Here is a 23,164-nt window from a genome sequence, read left to right as displayed (position 1 = left end):
GAGGGTCTTTGAGAGTTCAATGTGGATGAAGGCAGCCAGGGAAAAAGGTCCGATGATTTTTCAAGATCCCGAATCTTCCTTGTGGCAGAAGCGCACAGAACGAAGCCCTGGCCCCTTGGCCGCTCACCCAGGTTTTGATGGCGGAAAACCACCCAGGTTTTAACTGCCGACTTTCCGTGGTGCCCCCAGTGTGCTCTTATCATGGACAGTCCCGAGTCTCAACTGCCTGGACTGGTGGAGATTTGGGTCCAAAAGTTCAAAGTCCTTCAAAGGTTATGATTTAATGAACACAAAGTTTTAAAGACATTCAGAAGAAAACAAGTGAAGAATAAAGTGTCACAGATCAAAGGAGAGTGAGAAAATAAAACTTTACTTTTAAAAAATTTTCCTTGCTGGAAGCCCTGGCTGACGTAGCTCAGTGGATTGAGCGAGGGCTGCGAACCAAAGCATCGCAGGTTCAATTCCCAGTCAGGGCACATGCCTGGGTTGCAGGCCACAGCCCCCAGCAACTGCACATTGATGTTTCTCTCTCTCTCTTTCTCCCTCCCTTCCCTCTCTAAAAATAAATAATAAAATCTTTTTAAAAATCTTTAAACAAAATTTCCTTGCTGGAAATGTGTTCTGTCTACCTGTCTTCATAGATGAGTGATGTATCACATCTTAGACTTAAGATGACAAGAAGCAGCGAGGGAGTCAATTCTGTGTATGACCAAAATCAGAATTTAAGACAATCTCAGGTTGGAAGAAGAGGCTAATTTTAACCTCGGATGTGATGGGGACCAAAATCAGAATTTAAGACAATCTCAGGTTGGAAGAAGAGGCTAATTTTAACCTCGGATGTGATGGGGACCAAAATCAGAATTTAAGACAATCTCAGGTTGGAAGAAGAGGCTAATTTTAACCTCGGATGTGATGGGGGCCAATGTAAAACCCCTGCACTGAGCATCCACTGACCTTTCCCACGTGGGAGGGTTGTCCCGTAAGGTAACAATCCTCCCTTGTAAATGGGTCTGAGTCCTGTGCCAAAAAGCTTCAGAATGCTTCTCTAAGTCCTACTTTGGGGATGGCCTAATAATCATAAATAATTTGGAGAGGTGATTTGAAATGTATACTGTTAGAAGTCAATCATTCAAATATAATAGCTTAATAAGTGAATTCCTTCTGAGGTGATCCAGTAAACGCCAGGGTTGGGCTTGCTTCTGCAAAGGTCCACCAGCAAGAAAGACCAAAATATTCAGTTGACTTAAAAGGCTGTGAAGGACTCCCTGGGTCCCCACAGTGTGTTGGTCCCTGCGTGTTAAAGTGCTCACTTACTTAATGGCCTTGTGTTCTTCACAGGAAGCCACTCGGGCTGCATTCTCCATGGGCTGACACACTGACAGCGAAGCATGGTGGTCCAATGCATGATGAACTATGGTCGGGATATAAGGACCGTCCTCTCTGATTTTCTGTTTTTTTTTAGGAATCACTGCCTTTCAGCAACTGTCAATATAATCATGTGTTTTTTCTCCTTTAATTTCTTGGTATTACGAATTATGGAACCAACTTGGCATTCCTGGATCAGACTCCACTTGGTCACACAGTGTTGTTTCCGGTTAAGTGCTGTATTCTTTTCAGTAATGTCATGAAGAATTTTTGTATTTATAGTCATAGTTGAGATGGCTCTATATAGCTCTTGTACTATCTTTTTCTCTCTCTCATTTATATTTCCCTGGTTTTGGTATTAAGTTTATAATACTTTTATAAAACAGATCTCGCTTTCCATTTTGTTCTATGCTTTACAATAGCTTAAATAACATTGGAACTGTTATTCTTTTGTAGTTAAAATATGAACTAGGGCTGAGAAACCATTTGGCCCTCGTGATTTTTTAAAGGGTGCATCTCTAAAAATGTTTCTAACCTTTTCTGTGACAATTAGACTATTTAAGTGTTCTGCTTATTCTTGGTTCAATTCTTTTTTATTTATCCTAGTAAAATATGCATAACATAAAATTTGCCACAAAATTTTAAGTGTACAATTCAGTACACTTAAGTATATTCACTCACGATTATACAATTCCAGATTTTTTCATCATCCCGAACAGAAACTCTGTATCCTTTAAGCAATAACTTCAGATCGCCTGTCCCTCCCTAGCGCCTGCTAACCTCTTTCCTACTTCCATCTCTATAAATGTGCCTATCCTTGGTACCTCATATAAGTGAAATCATACAGTATTTGTCCTTTGGTGTCTGGCTTATATCACTTAGCCTAATACAGTGGAACCTCAGTTCTCAAACTTATTCTGGAAAACTGTTCAAGAAGAGATTTGTTCAAAAACCGATCTCCTTTGACTGTTGCCTAAGGAATGTGTGACTGATCACATGGGTATCAGCATGAAAGGGCTGTCAGTAGAGAGAATCGAGACCCGAAGTCTCACTACACAACTGAGACATTTTTCTGTGAACAACTTGGTCGAGGATTGAACTGTGTGAGAACCAAGAGGTTCGAGGCCCAGGTCTGACTGTATCTTCAAGGGGCATCCATGTTGTGGCACGAATCAGAATTTCATTCCTTTTTAATGCTGAGTAATACAGGTCATTTCAATGCTGGACATTTACTGCAGCATAGCCATTTTTATGCATATACTATATTTTGTTTATCCATTTATTTACTGATGAATATGTGAGTTGATTTCAACATTTGGCTATTGTGAATAATATTGCATGAACATGGTTGTACAAAACAGCTGTTCAAATTTCTGCTTTCACTTCCTTTGGGTATATTCCTAGAAGTACAATTGCTAAATTAAATGATAATTCTATGTTTAATTTTTTGAGGAATCACCATACTGTTTTTCATAGTGTTTGTACCATCTTACATTCCCACCAGCAATGCATAAGGTTCCTAATTTCTCCACCTTCTTGTCAACATTTGTTATTTTATGTTTTATTTTGGTCTTTTTGAAATAGCCATCCTAATAGGTATGATTTGATTATGAGTTTGATTTAAACTTCCCTAGTGATTCATGATGCTGAACCTCTTGCCATGTGCTTATTGACCATTTGTATATCCTCTTTGGAGAAATAGCTATTCAAGTCCTTGTTCACTTTAAAAATTGAGTTGTTTTGGCGTGGCTGAATTGTTGAAGTTCTTTATATATTCTAAATATTAATCCCTTGTCAGATATATGATTTGCAAATATTTTCTCCCATTCTTTGTGTTACCTTTTCCCGCTACTGATAGTGTCCTCTGACACACAAAAATTTTTTAATTTTCGTGAAGTCCAGTTTTTCTAATTTGCTTGTGGAAGGTCAACTTTTATCACTGACAATTTGGTAGGAAATCCTCCATTCTTGTTTTCATATTAACACTTACTGAGCCCTTATAAAACCAAGGACCCTTCTAGGCACTTCATTATACCATTCAGTCCTCCCAAGCACCCTAAGGTGTGTGTAGCAAACACACACTTCTCTTCCAAGCTCGTGGGAAAGATGCACTTCTCAGCCTCTCTGAAGTTATTAGGTGCAGCCAAGCCATGTGACTTGCTCTGGCCAATGACATGACTGTGTGATGTATGGATTCAAGGCTGAAACATTTAGAGCTAATGGGCGAATCCCCACCTTCCCTTCTACTGCAGCACTGGACCTGACAGAAAGTTTTCCAAATGGCAGAGGCTTGGTTACTCTGGTCCTGAGTGGGGCCAAGATGAGCTCAGCCTCCTCTCCCACCCAACCCCACTGACCTGCAGTGGACAAACAAAAGGAACAAGAAATAAAGCTTCAAAAGCTGTTTAAAGTTTCTGAGATTATGGATTACTTGTAGCATAACCTGGCAAATTAAATGTAGCTATTATTGTCCCATTTTACAGATGTGGAAACTGAGGCATAGAGGTGAAATACTTGTCCAAGCACACAGCTGCTAAGAAGTACAATGGTATTTGAACTCAAGCCTGTCTTCATTCAAAGCACATGCTATCAACCACCAGTTTTTAGGTAATGAATCATCACAAAGCACCTCTATGTGGAAGTAGATCGGGCGCCAGGAGGTGAGGAACCCAGCTGTCTCCCAGAGCTTGTGAGTGCTGGGGAAAGCTAACTAGTAGAGAAGAAGAAACTAGTATTTGCACTGCACTGCTTCTTTATGCTTATATTGTCTTTATCTCTTCCTTATTTGTAACCCTTAGTATCTAGAATTTGGGAAAGTTTCATCCTAGCTCCATTATGCTGAGAACCAAGAATTAGGGTTGTTTCTACAAAGGAACCTTTACCAAGAGTAAATGCAAATTCCACGAAGCCTGAAACATATACATGTTGAAGTCCTTCCTTAAAAGATTACAGAATTGGGTTGGGGGGATTGAAAGGGGCCAGGGCAAGGAAGGGCCCTGAAGCCAAAACTCCATCAACTTCTGGGTAAATTTACCACCTCCATCTTAAAGTGAAGCTCTTCACCCCAGGGCCAGCCAAGTGAGAGAGCTGCACAGGGCAAAAGCCCAGGGACAGAGGGAGGCTGGTCTGACCTCCCCTCCACTCAGAAAGCCTCCCCCGAGGTGTAAAGCTTTGTAGACTCCAGGGTTTGCTTTAACAGAAGCAGCTCCCTTTTTTCTCTGGCACAGATCTGTATTCTGAAGGAAGCACCACATGTGTATTTAAGAGTTTTCTTCTGTAGTCAAAGTAGTAGGTATAATTTACTTGACAAACATTTGAGTGCCAGGCTAAGAGCTCACCCACATTTCTTATCGGCTTTCCCAGGGACAATCCCTGCTCCTTCCGGGAAGCAGAACAGTCCAGACAAGGCACCTTAAGAGTATTGCTCCAGGGCAGAGAGCTATTAAGGTGGGGGATCAACCTTCACAGGGGATAGAAATACCAGAAACACACCACCAGAGCTCAAGGCAGTGGAAACATGGGAGGGACTCAGGCCTGGGCGGTGCAGCTTCGCTGACTGGGTAGGGGGGCACAGAGACTGGATGCCCGGGTCTAACTCTGAGAACCTGGGACTCCTGGGTCGGCCTTAGGCTGCAGTTGTAAACTGTGGCCCGAAGGCCAGAAATAGCTTTTAATTATGGCCTTCCATTATCCCTGCCTTCCCTTTGTAATTTTTTTTAAATTAAACTTTTTTACTTCAAAGTAATTATAGATTTATATGCAGTTTTAAGAGATATAGACAGCTCTCACACATTCTTCACCCAGTTTCCTCCAATTACAACATCCTACAAAACTACAGCACAATATCAGAATCAGGGTATTGACACGGTGCAGACACAGAACAGCTCTATCACCACGGACTCTTCCTGGCGCCCCCTTACAAGTACACCCAGCTCCCTCCCCCCACTTACCTCCCACCCTCATCCCTCACCAGAGAAATCACGACTTTTTCCATTTCTCTAATTTTGTCAATGTCATACAAATGGAATGAAACCTTGCATATGTCCACAGTTTGTTCTCTTTTATTGCTGAGTAGTATCCAACGGTATGAATGCACCATAACTGGTTAACCATTCCCTTGCTGCAGGACAGCTGGGTTGATGCCAGTTTTTGGCTATTGCAAATAAACGTGCTATAAACATTTCTTGGCATGCTTTTGTGTAAACATAAGCTTTGATTTCCCTTAGATAGATGTCCAAGAGTGCAACTGCTGGGTCACGTAGTAGTTGCATATTTAGTTTTATAAGAAACGGCCAGACTATTGTCCAGAGTGGCTGCATCATTTTATGTTTCCACCACAATGTAGGAGAGATTCAGTTTCTCTACATCCTTGCCAGCATTTGGTGTAGTCACTTTTTTTATTTTAGCCATTCTAATAGGTGTAGTGATATTTTGTTGTGATTCTAGTTTGCATTTACCTTATGGCTAATGATGCTACACAATTTTCATTCGCTTATTTGCCATTGGTATATGCTATTTGGTGAATGTCTTGTCATGCCTTTGCCCATTTACTAACAGAATTGTTAGTCATTTCAGCTGAATTTTGAGAGTTCTTTATATGAGGTCTGTCCAGAAAAAGTCCAGCCACTGTTAACATAACAAGAACAGCTTGTGCGATAGCGATGTGACCTGGCAGCCAAGGAGAGTGGACTGGAATGCACATGTGTAAACAATGATGACTTAACTGGACTAGTCAGTGGGGGCAGGAGACACCACTCAGTGAGCATGTGCAGTGTGTCGCAGTCACATTCAAAATGACTGAGCAAGTAGAGCAATGAATCTGCATCAAATTTTGCATTCAGCCTGAATATTCCTCTACGGAGACTATTTGGGCGATTCAGAAGGCCACAGCTATGGGCAACTGGTGATTGGCAGCTTCATCACAATAACACACCTACTCACGCATCATGTCTGGTGCAGAATATTTTGGAAAAATATCAAATCGCCCGGGTAACCCAGCCCCGCTATAGCCCAGATTTGGTGCCCCGTGACTTCTGGCTTTTCCTAAAACTAAAATCACCTTTGAAAGGGAAGAGATTTCAGACTGTTGATGATATTGAGGAAAATACACTGGAGCAGCTGATGGTGACTGGGAGAACTGTGTGAGGTCCCAAGGTGCCTACTTTCAGGGGACTGAGGTGTCACTGTCCTGTGTACAATGTTTCTTGTATCTTCTCTGTTTTCCAAATTGCATGGCTGGATACCTTCTGGACAGACCTCATATTCTACCTATGAATCCTTTGTCAAACATGTGGTTTGTAAATATTTTCTCCCAGACTGTTAGTTGTATTTCCATCTTCAGAGTTGTTCACAGGGCAGAAGCCTTTCATTCTAAGGAGATCCAATTGATCACTTTTTTCCTTTTATAGATCATGTTTCAGGTGTCAAATCTAAGGACTATTTGCCTAGCCCTAGAACCTGAAGGTTTTCTCATGATTTATAAAAGAAGTTTTATAATTTTACATTCTACATTTAAGGCCATGACACATTTTGGATTAACTTTTGTATAAGGTGGTGGGCTTAGGGTCAAGTTTCATTGTTTTAACCTATGGACATCCAATTGTTCCAACATCATCTGTTCAGAGTGTCCCTGTAAATTGCTTTTGCACCTTTGGGAAAAATCATTTGGACATACTTGTATGGGTCTATTCCTGGGTTTCTCTATTCTGTTCTATTGATCTATGTGTCTATCCCTCCACCAATATACCACATACTCCTGAATACTGTAATGATTCATAGAGTTAGCCTCAATATCAAGCAGAGTGATTCTTCCTGCTTAATTTTGTTTTCACTATCCTAGACTTTGTGTTTTTTCACACAAATTTTACAACAGGGGTGTCCAACTTTTGGCACTTCTAGGCCACAAGGGAAGAAGAAGCATTGTCTTGGGCCACGCATTAAATACATTGCAACACATAGTCACAAAAAAACACCTTCATAATGTTTTAAGTAAATTTACGATTTTGTGTTGAGCTGCATTCATAGCCACCATGGGCCACATGCAGCTGTGGGTTGGACACTCTTGTTTTAGAATAAGCTTGCATATATCTGCAAAACACTTTGCTGGGATTTCAAAAGAAACTGCATTAAACATACAGACCTATCTGGAGAGAATTATCAGCTTTACTATGTTGAGTCTTCTAACTATGAACATGACATGCCTGCATCTCCAGTTATTTAGGCCTCCTTTGATTTCTTTCCTCATCGTTTTGTACTTTTTCAGATCCTGTGCATGTTTTGTTCAGTTTAAACCTAAGTGTTTCATTTCTTTTGGAATGACTATAAAGGGTATTGTATTTTTATTTCCAACACCACATATTCACAGTTAGTATATTGCTATGTAATAAATTTCTGTGTGCTAATCTATTATCTTGCAAGTTTGCTGACCTCTCATTAGTTTTAGGAGTATTTTTTGTAGATTCCTTGGTTTTCTCTATGTAGACAATCATGTCTACTACAAATAGAAACAGACATAGTGTTATTTCTTCTTTTTCAATCTTATGCCTTTTCTTTTCTCCTCTTGCCGTGTTGCAGTGGTTGGAATCTGTGGTGCTACACTGGGTACAAATGGTAAGAGCAGACATCCCTGCCTTCTTCCTTTTCTTAGAGAAAAGCATTCTGTTTTCCACCATAAGAGTGTAGCTATAGGTTTTTTTGTAGATTATGCATCTGTGGATATGATCATCTAATTTTTCTTGCTTAACTGGTTGTTCTGGACTAAACGCCTGTGCCCCTCAAATTCATTTGTTGAAGCTCTATCCTCCAATGTGGTAGTACTTGGAGACAGGGCCTATGGGGAGTAATTAGGACTAAATGAGGTTGTGGACGTAAGACCCCATGGTGGGATTAGTCCTCATAAACAGAGGAAGAGAGGTCAGAGCTCTCTCTCCCCATCATGTGTGAACACAGTGAGAACACCACTGTCTGAAAGTCAGGAAGAGTGCCCTCACAGGACCCCATCTGCCGACACCTTGATCTTGAACTTCCCAGCCTACAGAACTGTGAAAAACAATTGCCTGTTGTTTAAGTCGCCCAGACTGTGGTGTTGTGTACAGCAGCCTAAGCAGACTGAGACAGCTGTGGGCATGGGGACTGCACTGACTGACGTGGAGCCAGCCTTGCACTTGGGATACATTCTACGTGCTCATGGTGTCCAGTTCTTTATACAATGCTTGATTCCATGAAAACGTGGGCTAAAGAAAACCAAGCACAGTTGCCACCTACTCCCCCATCTACCCTAGATCCTGGGTTTTACAGCAGCCTAAACATACAATAGCTAATCCTCATTGGAAATAAACCAACAGGCCGGTGAGAAAGGATTTTCAGTCTCCAAATAAGTTTCAGGCTTAATTTATTTTCTGAAACCTAAATCAGTATAGCTTAAGAGGAAAAAAAGAAAAGTAGTAAGGGACTCAAAGACTGCACCACCAGACCACCTGCCCTGGCGTCTGAGTAGAGTTCCCGGTGGGTGACTCACGGCTGCTAAAGCCCCTTTCCTCTGTGGTGTCTTCATCTGCAGCCCTCCCAGGATAATCTGGATCAGGTGGTGATGCTTCGGAAGTCTTACAACAGGCCAGCTACTGGCCTGGAAACTACCACGGATTTCATTCAGGAAGACACAGGTAGTACTTAGGATTTTAAAATGCTGACACCCAGCTGTGCCACATTACAGTATCTCCTCCAGGGTGGTTAGGACCTATGAAATGTATGGCTTTGGGGGGCCTAAGTGGCATATTATCTGTGTTATGAAGTACTCTGCCATGCACTAGAGGCTTCCACTCTAAATGCACACTGCTCAGGCAACAGAGTGCCCACTGCACACACAAACAGACCCTGGGGAACGGGGATGGTGGATGACTTGCTGATTGAGCACCTAAGTTCTGGAAGGGTCTCTGGGCCGACACACCCACCAGGCCTGACCAGAACTGAGGAAAGGGGAGGGCAACTGGGGCCTGCCACCACCCCGAGTGAACTCCAGTGCAAACACAAGCAAGAGGGAAACAGAAGACACCCTGCAGCTGAGCGACTCAGCCAGTGCTGGGACTGCCGTTCCAAGCGGCCTTGAGAGGCTCTCCTAAGGTGCCTGGTCAGGTGTGAGGGCCCACCCCAAGTTTCAGGGCTTGCTCCCCTCAGCTACACTAGGTCTCCGCACAGGCCCAGGCGGGGGCTAATGTCTGATTGCACCAAGGCCCAACCCTGTCCCTCTCCATCTGAGAGGGCCACCTCTCCTACCTCCAAAGAGCACCTCCTGGGGGCACCCCCCTACCTCTGCTAGAAGCACAGAGTCACTGTGCTCCTGCCTAATTAACATGCTCATCATAATAAGGTAACACTTACTGAGACTTTCCTAGTATTGACCCAATAAATGTCCATGCCTTGTCTCATAAGCAAGCCACACAACAATCCACAGCATGTGTCCACCTTCTCATATTTGAGACATGTGTTTCCTGCTGGAAAACTTGTTTCTGGTTGGAGGCGTCAGTATTTCATGGTGCACTACAAAGAGCCATGGCTTCCAGGCCTGTAAGCCCCGACTTGGACCAGTGCTCACTAGAGAGGGTTGTCCTACCCCACATGCGCTCTGAGACATCAGGGAGAGATACCTGGAGCAGCAAATGGCTCTCCGTCTCGCTGCTCATTAGCATCTGTTGGAGCTCTGGGAAATACCCAAGCTCAAGCCACACCCAGACCAATGAAATCAGAACCTCTGGGTGTGGGACCCACCTGGGCACCCGTATTTTTAAGGCTCTCCAGGTGATCACATTCACAGCCATTGCTGAAATGTTCCAGACCTAATGGAACTTCCAAGCCTCTGTGGTCCAAGAACTCAAGTAAGAAAATGGTGATTATGATAATAAAAACAACCGTTCACTGAGCTCCTTCCACATTCCCGTCGCATGTGCTGAGCACTCTGCATGGACCACCTTATTTACTCCTCACAACACACCCCTGAAGTAAGCGTCATAATGCTGATTTCACAGATGGGAAACCAAGGCCCAGGGTGGCTAATGACTTGGCCAGGGTCACAGAGACAGTCAAGTGACTCACTGCCTGGACTCCTGGGAAGGAAAAATTGGGGAAGATGTTGAGATGGGTGATGAATTCATAGAGATGGAAAGCGGTGCTGTGGTTGCCAGGGACCAGGGGAGTGGGAAATGGGGTGTAAGCATTTAAGGGGTGTGGCGTTTTGGTTTTGGGTGAAAAGAGTTCTGGATATGAACGGTGCTAATGGTTTTCCAACGATGTAAATGCACTTCATACCAGTGAGCTGTACGCTTAAACACAGATAAAATGCTTTATTTTCTGTTATTTTTACCATGACTTAAAAAAAAAAAATAAAAGAAATTTTAACCTAACAGGGTAGAAGAAACACACACACACACACACACACACACACAGCCGGCAGGGAGGGAGGGGAGGGCGAGGGAGGGGGCTCGAGTTCTGGCTCAGGCACATCTTCCAGGTCACCTCTCGTCCACCTGCATGTCTCTGAGCTACTTAACAACTGTGCAGCCTCACAACACCGAGGCTGATGCAAGTACACTATGTCCAGAGGAGATGTGGTGCATACCGGCCAGTTTTACATTTAATAAACAAATTTATTCCCGCTTGCCTGATGACCTACATATGGGGTCTGACAGAAGGACGCACCAAGTATGGCTGGCAGGGTGCCTGAGTGTGTCGCACGAGATGGACAGCAACTTGAACATTTCACCTAAAATGTCATGTGGTGTGCTTGGGCATGATATTGTTACATTACAGAATTACATGCTTAGGATTTTGTGATACAATTTTTATGTAATAAAAAAGGGGCATTTACTTGTGCCTGACCCTGTATTTGTAATTCTCTGCATTCGTCTTTAAACCAGTTGTAACATCTTACTTGTTCCCTCATTAATTGATTCATTTAATAAATCTTAACATATGCTCAGTGTACAACTGTCGCTCAGAAGCACCACCACATGCCAAGCTTCCTTGATGATCCTGATGGTAAACTACAGAGGCCTGAATTTCCCTGTGGGGACCGTCCTCCCACGTGGCGATGCTTCCGGCTACTGGAGAACAAACAGCAGATTTTCCGTCCAACCTGACAGTAACTGTATACCTTCCATGTGGACCTACTAGCCCGGAGCAGGGCTGCGGCTGCATCAGCACCGCACAGACGCCACCCTCTCACCCTCACTGGGGAGGTGACAAAACGCTGGGCCACATTGTCCAGCTGTGGGTGGTGGGTGAGGAAGGGGTGTGGAGGACCCCACGCCTCCCCTCCCATCAGCCACTCCCTTGCTTTCTCCCACACAGCTGGCCCTAGACACAGCCCAGAGGGTGAGGTGGAAAGAGAAAACTCTATGGAACCCACGCTGAAGTGGAGTAAAAAAGGCTAAATATAGGGCAAGTCAGCCACAGCGGAGAGCTCACAGAGGATGAGTTCGGAAGGAGAGGAAGGACAGCCCAGCATGGCTGGTCACTGTATGCCCCAAGGTCACTTTGTGCCTCATGGTCAGTTGTACAGGCCACTCCCACCTGCTGCAGGAGTGCACAATGATGTAAGCTGTATGCACAGCAATTCTGCTGTAGCTGTCCAAGTGACAAGGGGATGTATCACCTGACCCAGCAGTGCCACTCAGAGAGATTTGTCCCCCAGATATAACCACACTGCAGCAGGAGCTCAGGACAAGGTTAGTTGCAGCAGCATAATTTGTAAGAGCAGAAGACTAACAATCTCAACATCCATTACTAGGGGATAGGTAAGCCCTGGCTGGTGTGGCTCTGTGGACTGAACACCAGCCTGTGAACCGAGAAGCCACTGGTTTGATTCCAGGTCAAGACACATTCCTGGGTTGCAGGGTCCCCCCTATTCGTGGGCATGTGAGGGGAAGTCAGTTGATATTTCTCTCCCTTTCTTTCTCCCTCCCCTCCCCTCTCTCTATAAATAAATAAACCCTTTAAAATAGGGGATTGATTAAGCCAATTACAGTTCATTGCATAAAGCAAAGTGAAGAAGGATATGCGGCATATCCTACAATTTGTACAGAAACGGTTTGTGAGGAACACATACAGACACATCTATTTGCACATATACGCATAAGCCATCTTGGGAAAAAATACAAGAAACAGGTAAGACAGACTGCCTTCAAGGAGAGAGACATCAAGCGGTTGGGACAGAGTGTGGGAGCAAGACTTACTGACCTCCTGTACCTTCCTTATCAGAACATGTGAATGTATTACCTGTTCAACATTTTTTACTTTTCGTATCTTTCAAAACAAGTACACAGAGTCTTTTGGAAGAAGCAAGCTACATACAACACCAGCTCTCGAGTGAACACTTTCACCTGAACAACAACCTGACAAGCGTCTACTTCTCCACGGCCCACCTCGTGGGGACGGCAGCTTTCAGGACAGGGCTGCACACCAACAGACTGGCACACACGAGTTCACAACCACACTGCTACAGTGTGTCCTAACATGAAACACACACCCACAGACTCGAAAACAAACGAGCAGCAAGATCTTTGCTTCCACTGCTCTCCCCTGCCCTGGAAAGCAGGGTGTTGCCCAAACGGGAAACAGGGTTAGGAGCAAGAAGCCCAGCTCAAGCAGCAGGAGGGATGCTGCTGTGCACGCAGACCCTGGTCCTGCTACATGTCTCTGAGAGCCTGAACACAGGTAAGGTGTCTACCTTCAGCCTTCTCTCGGGAGGGACTGACAGAAAACATCTACCACCCCAACACTCCTCATTGTCGTAAACACACACGTCATGCTTGGGATTGTTAACGTTACTACAGACGCTTTGCACATCTCTCTGTTTAAAGGTTTCAAGTTTACATTTACTGGAGCACAGTCATTCACTTGTGTGGGGAGACACTGTACAAGCTCCACAGGAGCCACAGCCGATAAATGACAAAAACAAAGTTACAGAAACTCCTACATGTATTTTCTTCTCTATAACAATTTTATTTAGAACAGCTACTTAAAAAAAGAAAAGTCAAAGTGCACCCTGGTCAGCTGGGTCAGTTGGTTGGAGCATTGTCCCAAACACCTAAGGTTGCGGGTTCAATCCCTGGTCAGGGCACATACGGGAGGCAAATGACTGATGTTCCTTTCTCACACCAATGATTTTCTCTCTTTCTCTCACTCCCTCCCTTTTGCTCTTCTTCTCTCTCTAAAAGCAATAACAATATCCTTGGGTGAGCATTAAAAAAATCAAGGTGCAATTCATATCTAATAAAATTTCCCCCTTTAAAGTATGCAGTTTGATGTGTTTGAATAAATGTTTGGTTACATAAAACCACCACCAGAAGCAAAACAGAGAAGATTTTCCTATCCCCCCAAAACTCCCTCCTGCTTTTTTGTTAGTCAGTCCCTTTGTACCGTCCCGCCCCCTAGCAACCACTTCTCTATTCCCCACCCCTACATTTCTGACTGTCCTAGAATGCCATATAAAGGGCGCCACGATGCGTGTGGCCTGTTGCACCTGCCTCAAATCATAAGGCTCTGAGACTCATTCACGCTGTTTCCTCAGTCAGTCGCTCATTCCCTTCCACAGCGGAGCAGCATTCTCCAGTGTGTTTATCAATTCATCGGTTTGGGTTGGGTGAGATTTGCTTTAAGGAAATGGCTCATGCTTGGCAAGTCCAAACCCTGCAGCGCAGGCCCAGAGGCCAGAGAACCAGAGAAGAGCCCAGAGAAGATGCTTCAGCTAGAGCCTACAGGCAGTCTGGAGACAGGATTTGCTCGTCAGTATTTTTCTCTTAAGGCCTTCACCTGATTGGATGAGGCCCACCACACAATGGAGGATAGTCTGCCTAACTCAAAGCCGACTGACTCAAATGTTAATCTCATCTGAGGAATAGTTTCAAAGAAACATCTAAAATAATGTTTGAGCAAATACCTAGGCATCATGGCTTAGCCAAGTGGAAACATAACATTTAACATTACATAAGATCACAAAGATTTTATCCTCTTCTAGAAATGTTATAGTTTACATTTAGGTCTATGATCCATCTTTGAGCTAACATGCTTATGTGGTACAACACATCACGTTTTTGCACGCACATGTCCAATTGTTCCAGCACCATTTGTGCAAAACACTATTCTTTCCCCATTGAATTGCTTTGGCACCTCTATCAAAAATGAGTTGACCACATATGTGTAGGTCTGTCTGAGGACTTCCCATCCTGATCTATTGATCTGTTTGTCCATCTTCACAGCTATACCACCCTGTCTGATTACTATAGTTTTATGGTAAGTCTGGACATCAAGTAAGTAGCAAAGGTCTTCCAACCTTGCTCTTCAAAATTGCTTTGGCAATTCTAGATCGTTTGCATTTTCACATAGATTTTACAATCAGCTTCTACCAAGAAAGAGATAGTGCTCATTTATTAACTGCTGGACATGGTGCTGAACACCATGTCATCTCATTTAAGCTTCACAGCGACCCCATAAGGCCAGGGTTACCCTCACTTTTCAGATGAGGATGCTGAATGGGCTATGTCTTCCACTCAGACCCCTGCCTGCCCTTTGGGTCACAATTCTCAGACCACGAGGTGGCTGCTACTGCTCCATCGGGATTCCTCATAATGACAAAAGCATCTGACACTTCTATGTGCTAGGCAGTGTTCTAAGTATTTTGTTTATAGTGATTCAGTTAGTGCTTAAACTACTCAACAAAGTAGCTATCATTTAATCCTCATTTTCTAGATGAAGATATGAGGCACAGAGAGATTAAGCAACTTTCCCAAGATCACAGAGCTAGTAAATGTGCTGGCATTTGAACCCAAGGCAGTACGGCTTCTGTGTCCATGTTCATACCCTTTGCACTTCATTGCCTTGGTCAGGAATTTCTGACATTGCCACAAACTCTGGGAATGGTGTGCATGTGGTGGGGAAGGGGTAGTCCCGCATACAGGACAGCCCTTTCTCCGTGTGCACTGAGGGGGAGGAAGAGCCAGGAAGCGGAGGCTGGGGGCTGTGCTGAAAGGAGCAGGGACAGTTTAGGTGCTGCCCTCAGTGTGCGGCCTCGGAGCCACACACAGCTGGCTTCCTTGCAGGTCTACCAGGTACCACTTAACTGGCCTCGGTTCCCTTACTGCTGCTCAGCACCCGCTTTCCTTACTGGCACTGCAGATACCAGGACACAGACTTCTCAGAGCCGCTATGAGACTTTCACAGACATAGCACGTGCAGAGCACCGGCCCAGTGCTGGCACAGGCACTCCACGCACACATTCAAACTCCATTTTAGGTCTGACAAGTTACTAAAGTACCATACACTTATTTTTTTTTAATTTATTTATTTTTAGACAGGGGGGAGAGAGGGAGAAAGAGAGGAAGAGAAACATCAATGTGTGGTTGCCTCTCATGCGCACCCATACTGGGACCTGGCCCGCAATCCAGGCATGTACCCTGATTGGGAATCAAACCGGCAACCCTTTGGTTTGCAGGCCAGCACTCAGTCTACTGAGCCACACCAGCCAGGGCTATGTGCTTATTTTAATACATGGACCAATACTATGGGAAATTGTATGAAAGCAAAGTTAATCATCTTTCCCACCAGGTAACCAATGTTGAACAGCCTCATATTTTGTGCACGGTTCTCCTTGCTCACACAAACACAAGCACATGTTTGCACAGAGAAGTGGATTGTTTCTTACCCAAAGTATATCATACTATACCCATCACTTGCTACTTGCTTTGTTCATATATCAATGGCTATAACTGGTCAATATATAAGTCTTAATGCTCTCTCCAATTTCCTTCTACATAACATATATGCAAATGTATAGATTTACATAAATTAGATATACATGATACTGTGTAAGTTTGTATGTGGTCTTTAATTCTTTTTTTTGCCTCCCTCCCTTCCATCCCTACCTTTGTGACATGCCCCCGTGTTGGCCCCTCCTGAGTGTCCACCTGCCCACTCTGCGGTGCACTCTGGGTGGCTCACTCTCCGTGAACAAGCTTCCTGAGGCCCTGGGCTGCAGTTCTTAATCACTGAAATTCCCCATATCATTACTCAGGGGGAGTGGTACGTATCACTGGAGATTTGATAAACATGAATTTTATGAATGAACCTGTATTTTTCTCCTTAACTGAAGCTGCATCAAATAAGCTTTGTCTGGTTACTTTGGGAGAAAAAGGAAAGCTGTGGTGAAACATCCCAAAGACCAGCTTTCTGGATATAGATACTCTACCAGTGGATTCCTAGAGGCTCCGAACTCTAGCTACAGGCTCAACGCATGGCACCAGGAGCCATGCAGAGGGTTTACCCAGACTACACAACACCCACTGGTATTGGGGCAACAATATCAGGCTGTAGGTGAGGATATGTAACTAAAACATGAGGTGACTATGAAGAGAATATATTCCTATAAAACCAAAAACTTCTTGCAAAGAAAAGTGCCATTTTTCTATTTTACTATTAAATATGGACACTTAAGAAGTGCTCAGGGGGGCACCTAGAAAGGCACAGAGTAGAGAGATGAGGAGGCGAATGAGCTGCTCCAGGTCACTGAGCAGTTGTGTAGGTGGAGGGTCGTGAAAGGGCCAAAAGAAGGGAGGGTTTCTGCTTGAGGGACGGTGCAAAGGGGGCGCTATTCATTAATAGAGACCATGGGATGGGAACGGAAGGGGCACATTAGGTTGTCTTAAGCATTTAGATTTCAAGTACCTGTGATCATTCATGTGAAGATGCCCATGTAGCAGCTCCACCTGAGGATCAGGAGATAGAGCCAAGCTGGAGAGGGCGGCATGGTGACTAGTGGGAGGGGGCACACAGAGTGAGAGCAGATGAAGGCTGAGACCCTTGAGGAAAGTCGGGTTTACAGGCAGGAAGTGCAAAAGGAGATGGAGAAGGCACCTATGGAAAAGCAAACCAGGAGCTGGAGCACCAAGGAGCCAAGGGGGACTTCAGGGAGGGAGGGCAGGCAAGGCAAAAGCTCCATGAAGGCCAAGCCTTTCTTCCCTGTATCACTCACTGGTGCAAAGCAGGTGCTCTGTTAGAACTTGCTAGGTACGTGAAATAATGGGTGATTTTGTTGAGAGCAGAGGCAGGGAAGTGAGGGGATCAGATGACATATTACTGGGAGATCCTGAGTTTCCGTGTCTAAGAGCCAGGCAGTTTACTCCAGGGATATGTCTGACTTCTCAGGATACCCAGTGTCCTGATCAGATTACCTGTTCCAGCTGGAAACATGTTGTTTGAGACACGTGAAGATAACTGATCGCGACATGAAAAGTGTGCCCTGACTGGTGTGGCAGTGGATTGGTGCTTACAGGAGTACTGTGCCAGGCACTCGGGGCTGGGGGGGGGGAGGGGGTGGGGGCGTAAAAAAAAAACCCATCCCCGATATTTTATGTCTATGTAGATTTTATAACTGCAACAACACGTGTTATCACACTTAGTCCTTGTAGAAATCCTCTAACTTGTGTGAGGAAACTGAGACCCAAGAAGTGAAGCAGCTTGCCTCCATCAGTGGTTCTCAGCTAGGGGTGATACTGTGCCCCCTCCCCAGAGGCAGGGGACATTTGACAACATCTGGAGACATTGTTTGGCTGTCACAACTAGGGAGGAGGAAGTATACTGCTGGCATCTAATGGGTAGAGGCCAGAGATGCTGCCAAACACCCTACAGTGCATAGGACAATAGCCCACAACAAAGAATTACCTGGCCCAAAGGGCCAGGGGCATGGAAGCTGAAAACCCCGGCCTGTGTCAACAAGCAGTTAACAAGCCATAGAGCAGGTGCCTGTACCTAGGTCTTTGGACCCCAAATCCCAGTGCTTTTCTTCTGCATCAAACATCAAGCAGAGTAAGAGAGAAACCCCGACCTAGGTGAGAGCGGTAGTCTGCTGCGGGGTTCGGAGCACACAGGTCTGAGAGACACGGAGCTAGTACTCAGCCAGTGTTTCAGCAGGTGAGAGGACAGTGCGTTCCACGCAGGGCACTGTGCTGCGGGCGGACCCCCTGCGGGTGGGGGCTCCTGCGCTGGGTCCGAGCGGGCAGGCTTTCCCAACGGCACCACTCAGAGACAGTAAAACGTCGCCTTCGAAGTTCTGAGGCAAAATAATTCTCAGCTTCAATTTTGCACCAAATTGTCAATTAAGTGAGTGGGTAGAATAAAGACATTTTTTCAGACATGTAGGTTCTCAAAACATTTATCTCCTGTGTTCCTTTTCTTAGAAAGCTCAGAGACCGTGCACCACCCATGGGGGTGACATGGGTTCCCACAAAAGTGATCGACTCGAGGGGAGGCAGCAAGGTACAAAAGAAAGGAAATGTAATTGTGGTACAATTACTGGCTCACCGATGAACATCATTTACATAATCACACTAATTATGGATCTGCTAAAACACTGTGATACAACTAGAGTGGGGAACGTGGGGGAGGAAGGGGACAATAGATTATGTCTAAAGCTGTTTGCTCTCTCCCATACACTCATTCTCAGGAAGCCGTCAGAGCTGCTCAATGTGGTAGCCAACAGCCACGCATGGCATTTAAATTTTCATTAATTAAAGTTAAATTTAAAATTCAGTTCCTCAGTCACACTAGCCACATTTCAACTATTTGACAGTCATGCATTGCTGCCCAGTTAGACAGCACAAAGAACAATTTGCCATTCCAGAAAGTTCTGTTGGACAGCACTGTGCTAGAGGGTGTGCCACATCAACACAAGGGAGTAAACCACGAAAGACAATGGGGTCCAGCAAACAGAAAAACAACACACACAAAAGTGGCCAGGGAGTCCCTAGGATGCGAGGAAAGAGGTCCCCAGGCACTTGTCAGAAAGCCCTTCATCTCCAGATCAGTCTAGATACAGATTTGTCTGTCTTGTCACTTTTTCCATAGAACCCACTTTTAGTTTCATTGATTTTCTGTGTGATTTATCTATTCGCTATTTCATTCATTTCTGCATTTGTTTTTATTATTTCCTTTCTCCTTCTTTGGACTTGGTCCCACATTTTGCAGGTGCAGAAATCCACAGATCAGCAGGCACAGGTGGACCTGGAGGCTGCTTTCCACACAGACTCAGGCTCCAGAGTTGCTTTTTGTCGAGTCATGCCCCCTCTGTGGCACTTGGACCAAAGAGGCTGAGAAGACAGCTCCCCCCGCCCTGGGCGAGACCCCAGGCTCTTCCAGCAGTATTGTACTTACACTTTTAAAGCTCCTATGTGCACACATTACTTCTATTAAAAAATATTTTTTGTGCCAGGCCAGGTGGCCGAATTGGTTGGAACATCATCCCTAACACTGAAAGTTTGCAGGTTCGATTCCCAGTCAGGGCTCGTACCCAGGTTGTAGGTTTGATCCCTGGTTGGGGTGTATATAAGAGGCAACGGATCAATGTTTCCCTCTCTCAAATCAATAAAAAAACATATCCCTGTGTAAGGACTAAAAATAATAACTATTAAAAAGCACAACATGTTTAAAAAAGACAATAACCAGCATTGGTGAAGATCTAGAGAAACTGACAAGTTCACACACAGCTGACGGGAAAGTGAAACTGTGCAACCACTCTGGAATACAGCCTGGCAGCTCCTTAATGTTCAACAGACTTGCCGTGGGGCCCAGCAATTCCACTCTTAGGTATCCGTCCAGAGAAATTAAAACATGCCCACACCAAAGTGTACAGAGATGTTCATAGCGGTATTACTCACAATAGTTCCAAACTAGAAACAACCCCAAACGTCCACCAGCCGCTGACTGGATAAACAAGATGAGCCGTGCCCAGCACAGTGGGGTCCTGTTCTATAATAAAAGAGAAGAAAGCACCTACGCACGCCACAGTGTAGGCGACCCCAGAAAACAGTGCTGGGCTGGGTGAAAAGAGTCAGACACAAAGACGACACAGAATGTGTGATTCCGTTTACATGCAACGCCCAGCAAAGGGAAATCTGTACGGACAGAAACTAGGCTAGCGGTTGCCAGGAGCTGGGAGTAGGAATGGGAAATGACAGCTAGGTAACAGGACATTTCTCACTGGGGTTGCTCACAGATAGAAATGTTCTGAAGTTAGAATACAGTGATGGTTACACAACTCTGTCAATACATCAGAAGTTGCTACATTGTACCCTTAGAATGGGTGAGGGTTTTGGCTAGTTAAGTTATACCTCAATAAAGTTCTTTTTTAAAAAGCAAATGACAAAGTCTGTTTAAAAAAGAGAACTTGCAGACTATGAGCTATGTGCTTGAATGTTGTTATTAGTATAACAACTCTGAAAGGTTGGTATTGCTAGCCCCCTTTTACAGATAAGGAAATTGAGGATCGAAGAAGTTAAGCAACTTGTACCATTAGCAAATGCTGCAGAGTTAAAATGTGTGCGCCTGTGCCCTCACTAGAGAGTCCTGCCCTCCTCCCACTTGTGGCAACCGGGGCCCTGAAGCACTGTGGGAAGATCACCCTCGGGGCTGAGTTAGGGTTCCCTTCACTGTCCGTTCCACACACCTAGCAACCCAGTCTGCATGTCTGTAGAAAGTGCTGTAGGCCAATGGGTGACCTTTGAGTAGCCCAGGATTTTCCATCTCTCTGCAGGCCAGCATTGTGATGCTGTGATTTATAGGAAGAAACATGTATTTGCTCTTAGTCTCCATTCCTGGTTTACAGCTCCCCAAGCCCTCGGACTTTCCTAAGTGATTAGAGCAATGGGAACATCTTTTATTATAATAGTTGGTCTGTTGTCATCAGTTCTTAAAACAGCTCTAGAGAAAAAAAAGAAAGGTGAAAGGAGTGTGTCATTCACAACAAACCCCTTTCAGCCACCCCTGCATTTATGACAATGAGGTAACTTTTGGAAAGCCCCTAAGGATGTGTCCTGGTTGCCAGGGGAACCAACCATAATTAGCAGATTGACACTTTCCGTTCCTGGGAGGAGACAGAGGCTGGGGGTTGAACCATTCACCAATGGCCAATGATTTAGTAAATCGTGCCTCTGTAAAAAACTCAAAGGACAAGGTTCACAGAATGTCTGGGTTGGTGAACCCATGGAGGTGCTGGGAGTCAAAGGTCAGGGAAGCTCTGTGCCCTTTCCCATACTTTGCCCTATGTATCTCTTTCATCTTGCTATTCCCAAGATAAATCCTTTTATAATAAATCAGTAATCTGCTAAGTAAAGCATTCTTCTGAGCTCTGTGAGCTGCTCTAGCAAATTAATCCAACCCAAGGAGCAGGTCACAGGAACCTTTATCGTCAATTGGTCAGCAGCACAGGTAACAATGTGGATTGCGACTGACATACGAAGAGGGGCGGTCTTGTGGGACTGGGCCCCTGACCTGTGTGCTCTGAGACTCTCTCCTGGCAGATAGTGTCCGCATTGCATTACAACTGCTTGGAGGTGCTGGGAAAGGCACTGGAAGTGTGAAATACAGAGACTACATATGACTAACCAAAAGTGTGACCTCAGCAGCTGAGGGACCTTGTGCAAGTTACTTAAAACATCCCTCTGTGCCTCAGTTTGCTCATCTCTAAAGTGGAGATGGAAAGAGAACCCCGTCTACACAACTGGAAAGTCCTTAGAGCCATACTAAGTGCTAAGAGTTCGCCATCAGTGTTATTTTGCCTGTGTGTTTAAACTTGCCACTTAACTGTGCAGAGTCTGTCTTTGCTCGGCTCTGCAACAAAACTGCACTTGAGTCCATTCTGTTCCCTTGTCTACCGCGGTTTACCTGTTGGTGAGGGGTAAGCAATGTCCCCCAACACTTGCCACACATTTTCACTGACCCATACGAAATCAGAGGACGCAAGAGGCTGTGGTGGCCACCCAGTGCATGTCCGTCACTGGGCAGATGGGGACAACACAGTTCTGCACAGCAGAGAGGAGCCCTGTCCACAGCCACCCCACCGCCCCAGGGGGCCTGCCTAACGGGACTATCAAACAAATGCTCTACCCAATAAGCTTTTGTCTCCCCACTTCTCCACAGAGCTCCCCTGTCCATTTGGCTGAAGAAGTGAGAAAAAGCCACACTGTGACTTTAAAAACTGTCAAATGCTAAATACAAGTTACTCCATTTGAAAGATTGCAATGAAAGCATTTTTAATCCTCCTTCCTTCTCTCTAAATGTCCATTACTGGGGAAAAAAAGCCCAATTATTTAAAAGCTGTGAGCCCAACAGGACAGTTTTGTGGACAATGGTTAAAAGGCAGGCTTTTCCCCCAGGAATGCCCCTCTTGTTACCTTGGTAACTGCTACCTTGGCGCCCTTGTTGATGAGCTGAACCACATTCTCCGCTTGGCCTTTGTACGCGGCTATGAGAAGGCGTTCTGAAAGCGCAGCGACCGCATCCTGCTGGCTCATGAATTAGGAGAGAATGAGGTTTCCAGATAGAGGTAGGCACGTCCCTTCAGCTCCACACGACACCACTGGCCGGGCTGGCACCCACGGAGACAGATGCTCCCGATCATTGGAAGGTGCCCTTGTCACTAGGCCATCTTCGGGACCTAGGGGTTATAAAACAAAGCTGCCATCAGTGCCCCTCGGCACATGGGACAGACCACACACCTTCTCTCTGACTTTAGGGCATTGTGCTGAAGGCTCACGGCAGGCGAGGGGAACGGGGGAGACAGGACAGCAGGAAGGACACTCTGCTCAGTAACGCCCCTGAACTCACAACTGGATGGCAGCTGATGTGCGAGCCTCCCTCCTTTCTACCCCTGCAGGGGGCTCGGGATTCTCGAGAACTTCGAGGTCTGCTCTGCATTTCTCTGAGGGTCAGCAGAGGCCTGACAGAATCTCCTCGACATCACCTGGTTTCCAGAGCTGCC

At 45.2% G+C, this 23,164-nt stretch overlaps 1 protein-coding gene across 4 annotated transcripts in view; it reads right to left on the bottom strand.

Moving 5' to 3' along the window:
• ANKRD6 (ankyrin repeat domain 6) overlaps positions 1-23,164 on the bottom strand; it is a 174,045-nt gene that overhangs the window by 40,118 nt on the left and 110,763 nt on the right. For all 4 annotated transcript variants that reach the window (XM_036024466.1, XM_028510483.2, XM_028510485.2 and 1 more), the window contains exon 2: positions 22,578-22,840. In XM_036024466.1, the coding sequence (XP_035880359.1) occupies positions 22,578-22,697 (120 nt within the window). In that variant the 5' untranslated portion in view covers positions 22,698-22,840. The remainder of the gene's footprint in view (positions 1-22,577; positions 22,841-23,164) is intronic.

This window comes from Phyllostomus discolor, chromosome 4 (genome assembly GCF_004126475.2).
Source record: "Phyllostomus discolor isolate MPI-MPIP mPhyDis1 chromosome 4, mPhyDis1.pri.v3, whole genome shotgun sequence".
Lineage (NCBI taxonomy): Eukaryota > Metazoa > Chordata > Mammalia > Chiroptera > Phyllostomidae > Phyllostomus > Phyllostomus discolor.
The sequence above is the reverse complement of the archived record's forward strand: the minus strand, read 5'-3'. Positions and strand labels throughout refer to the sequence as shown.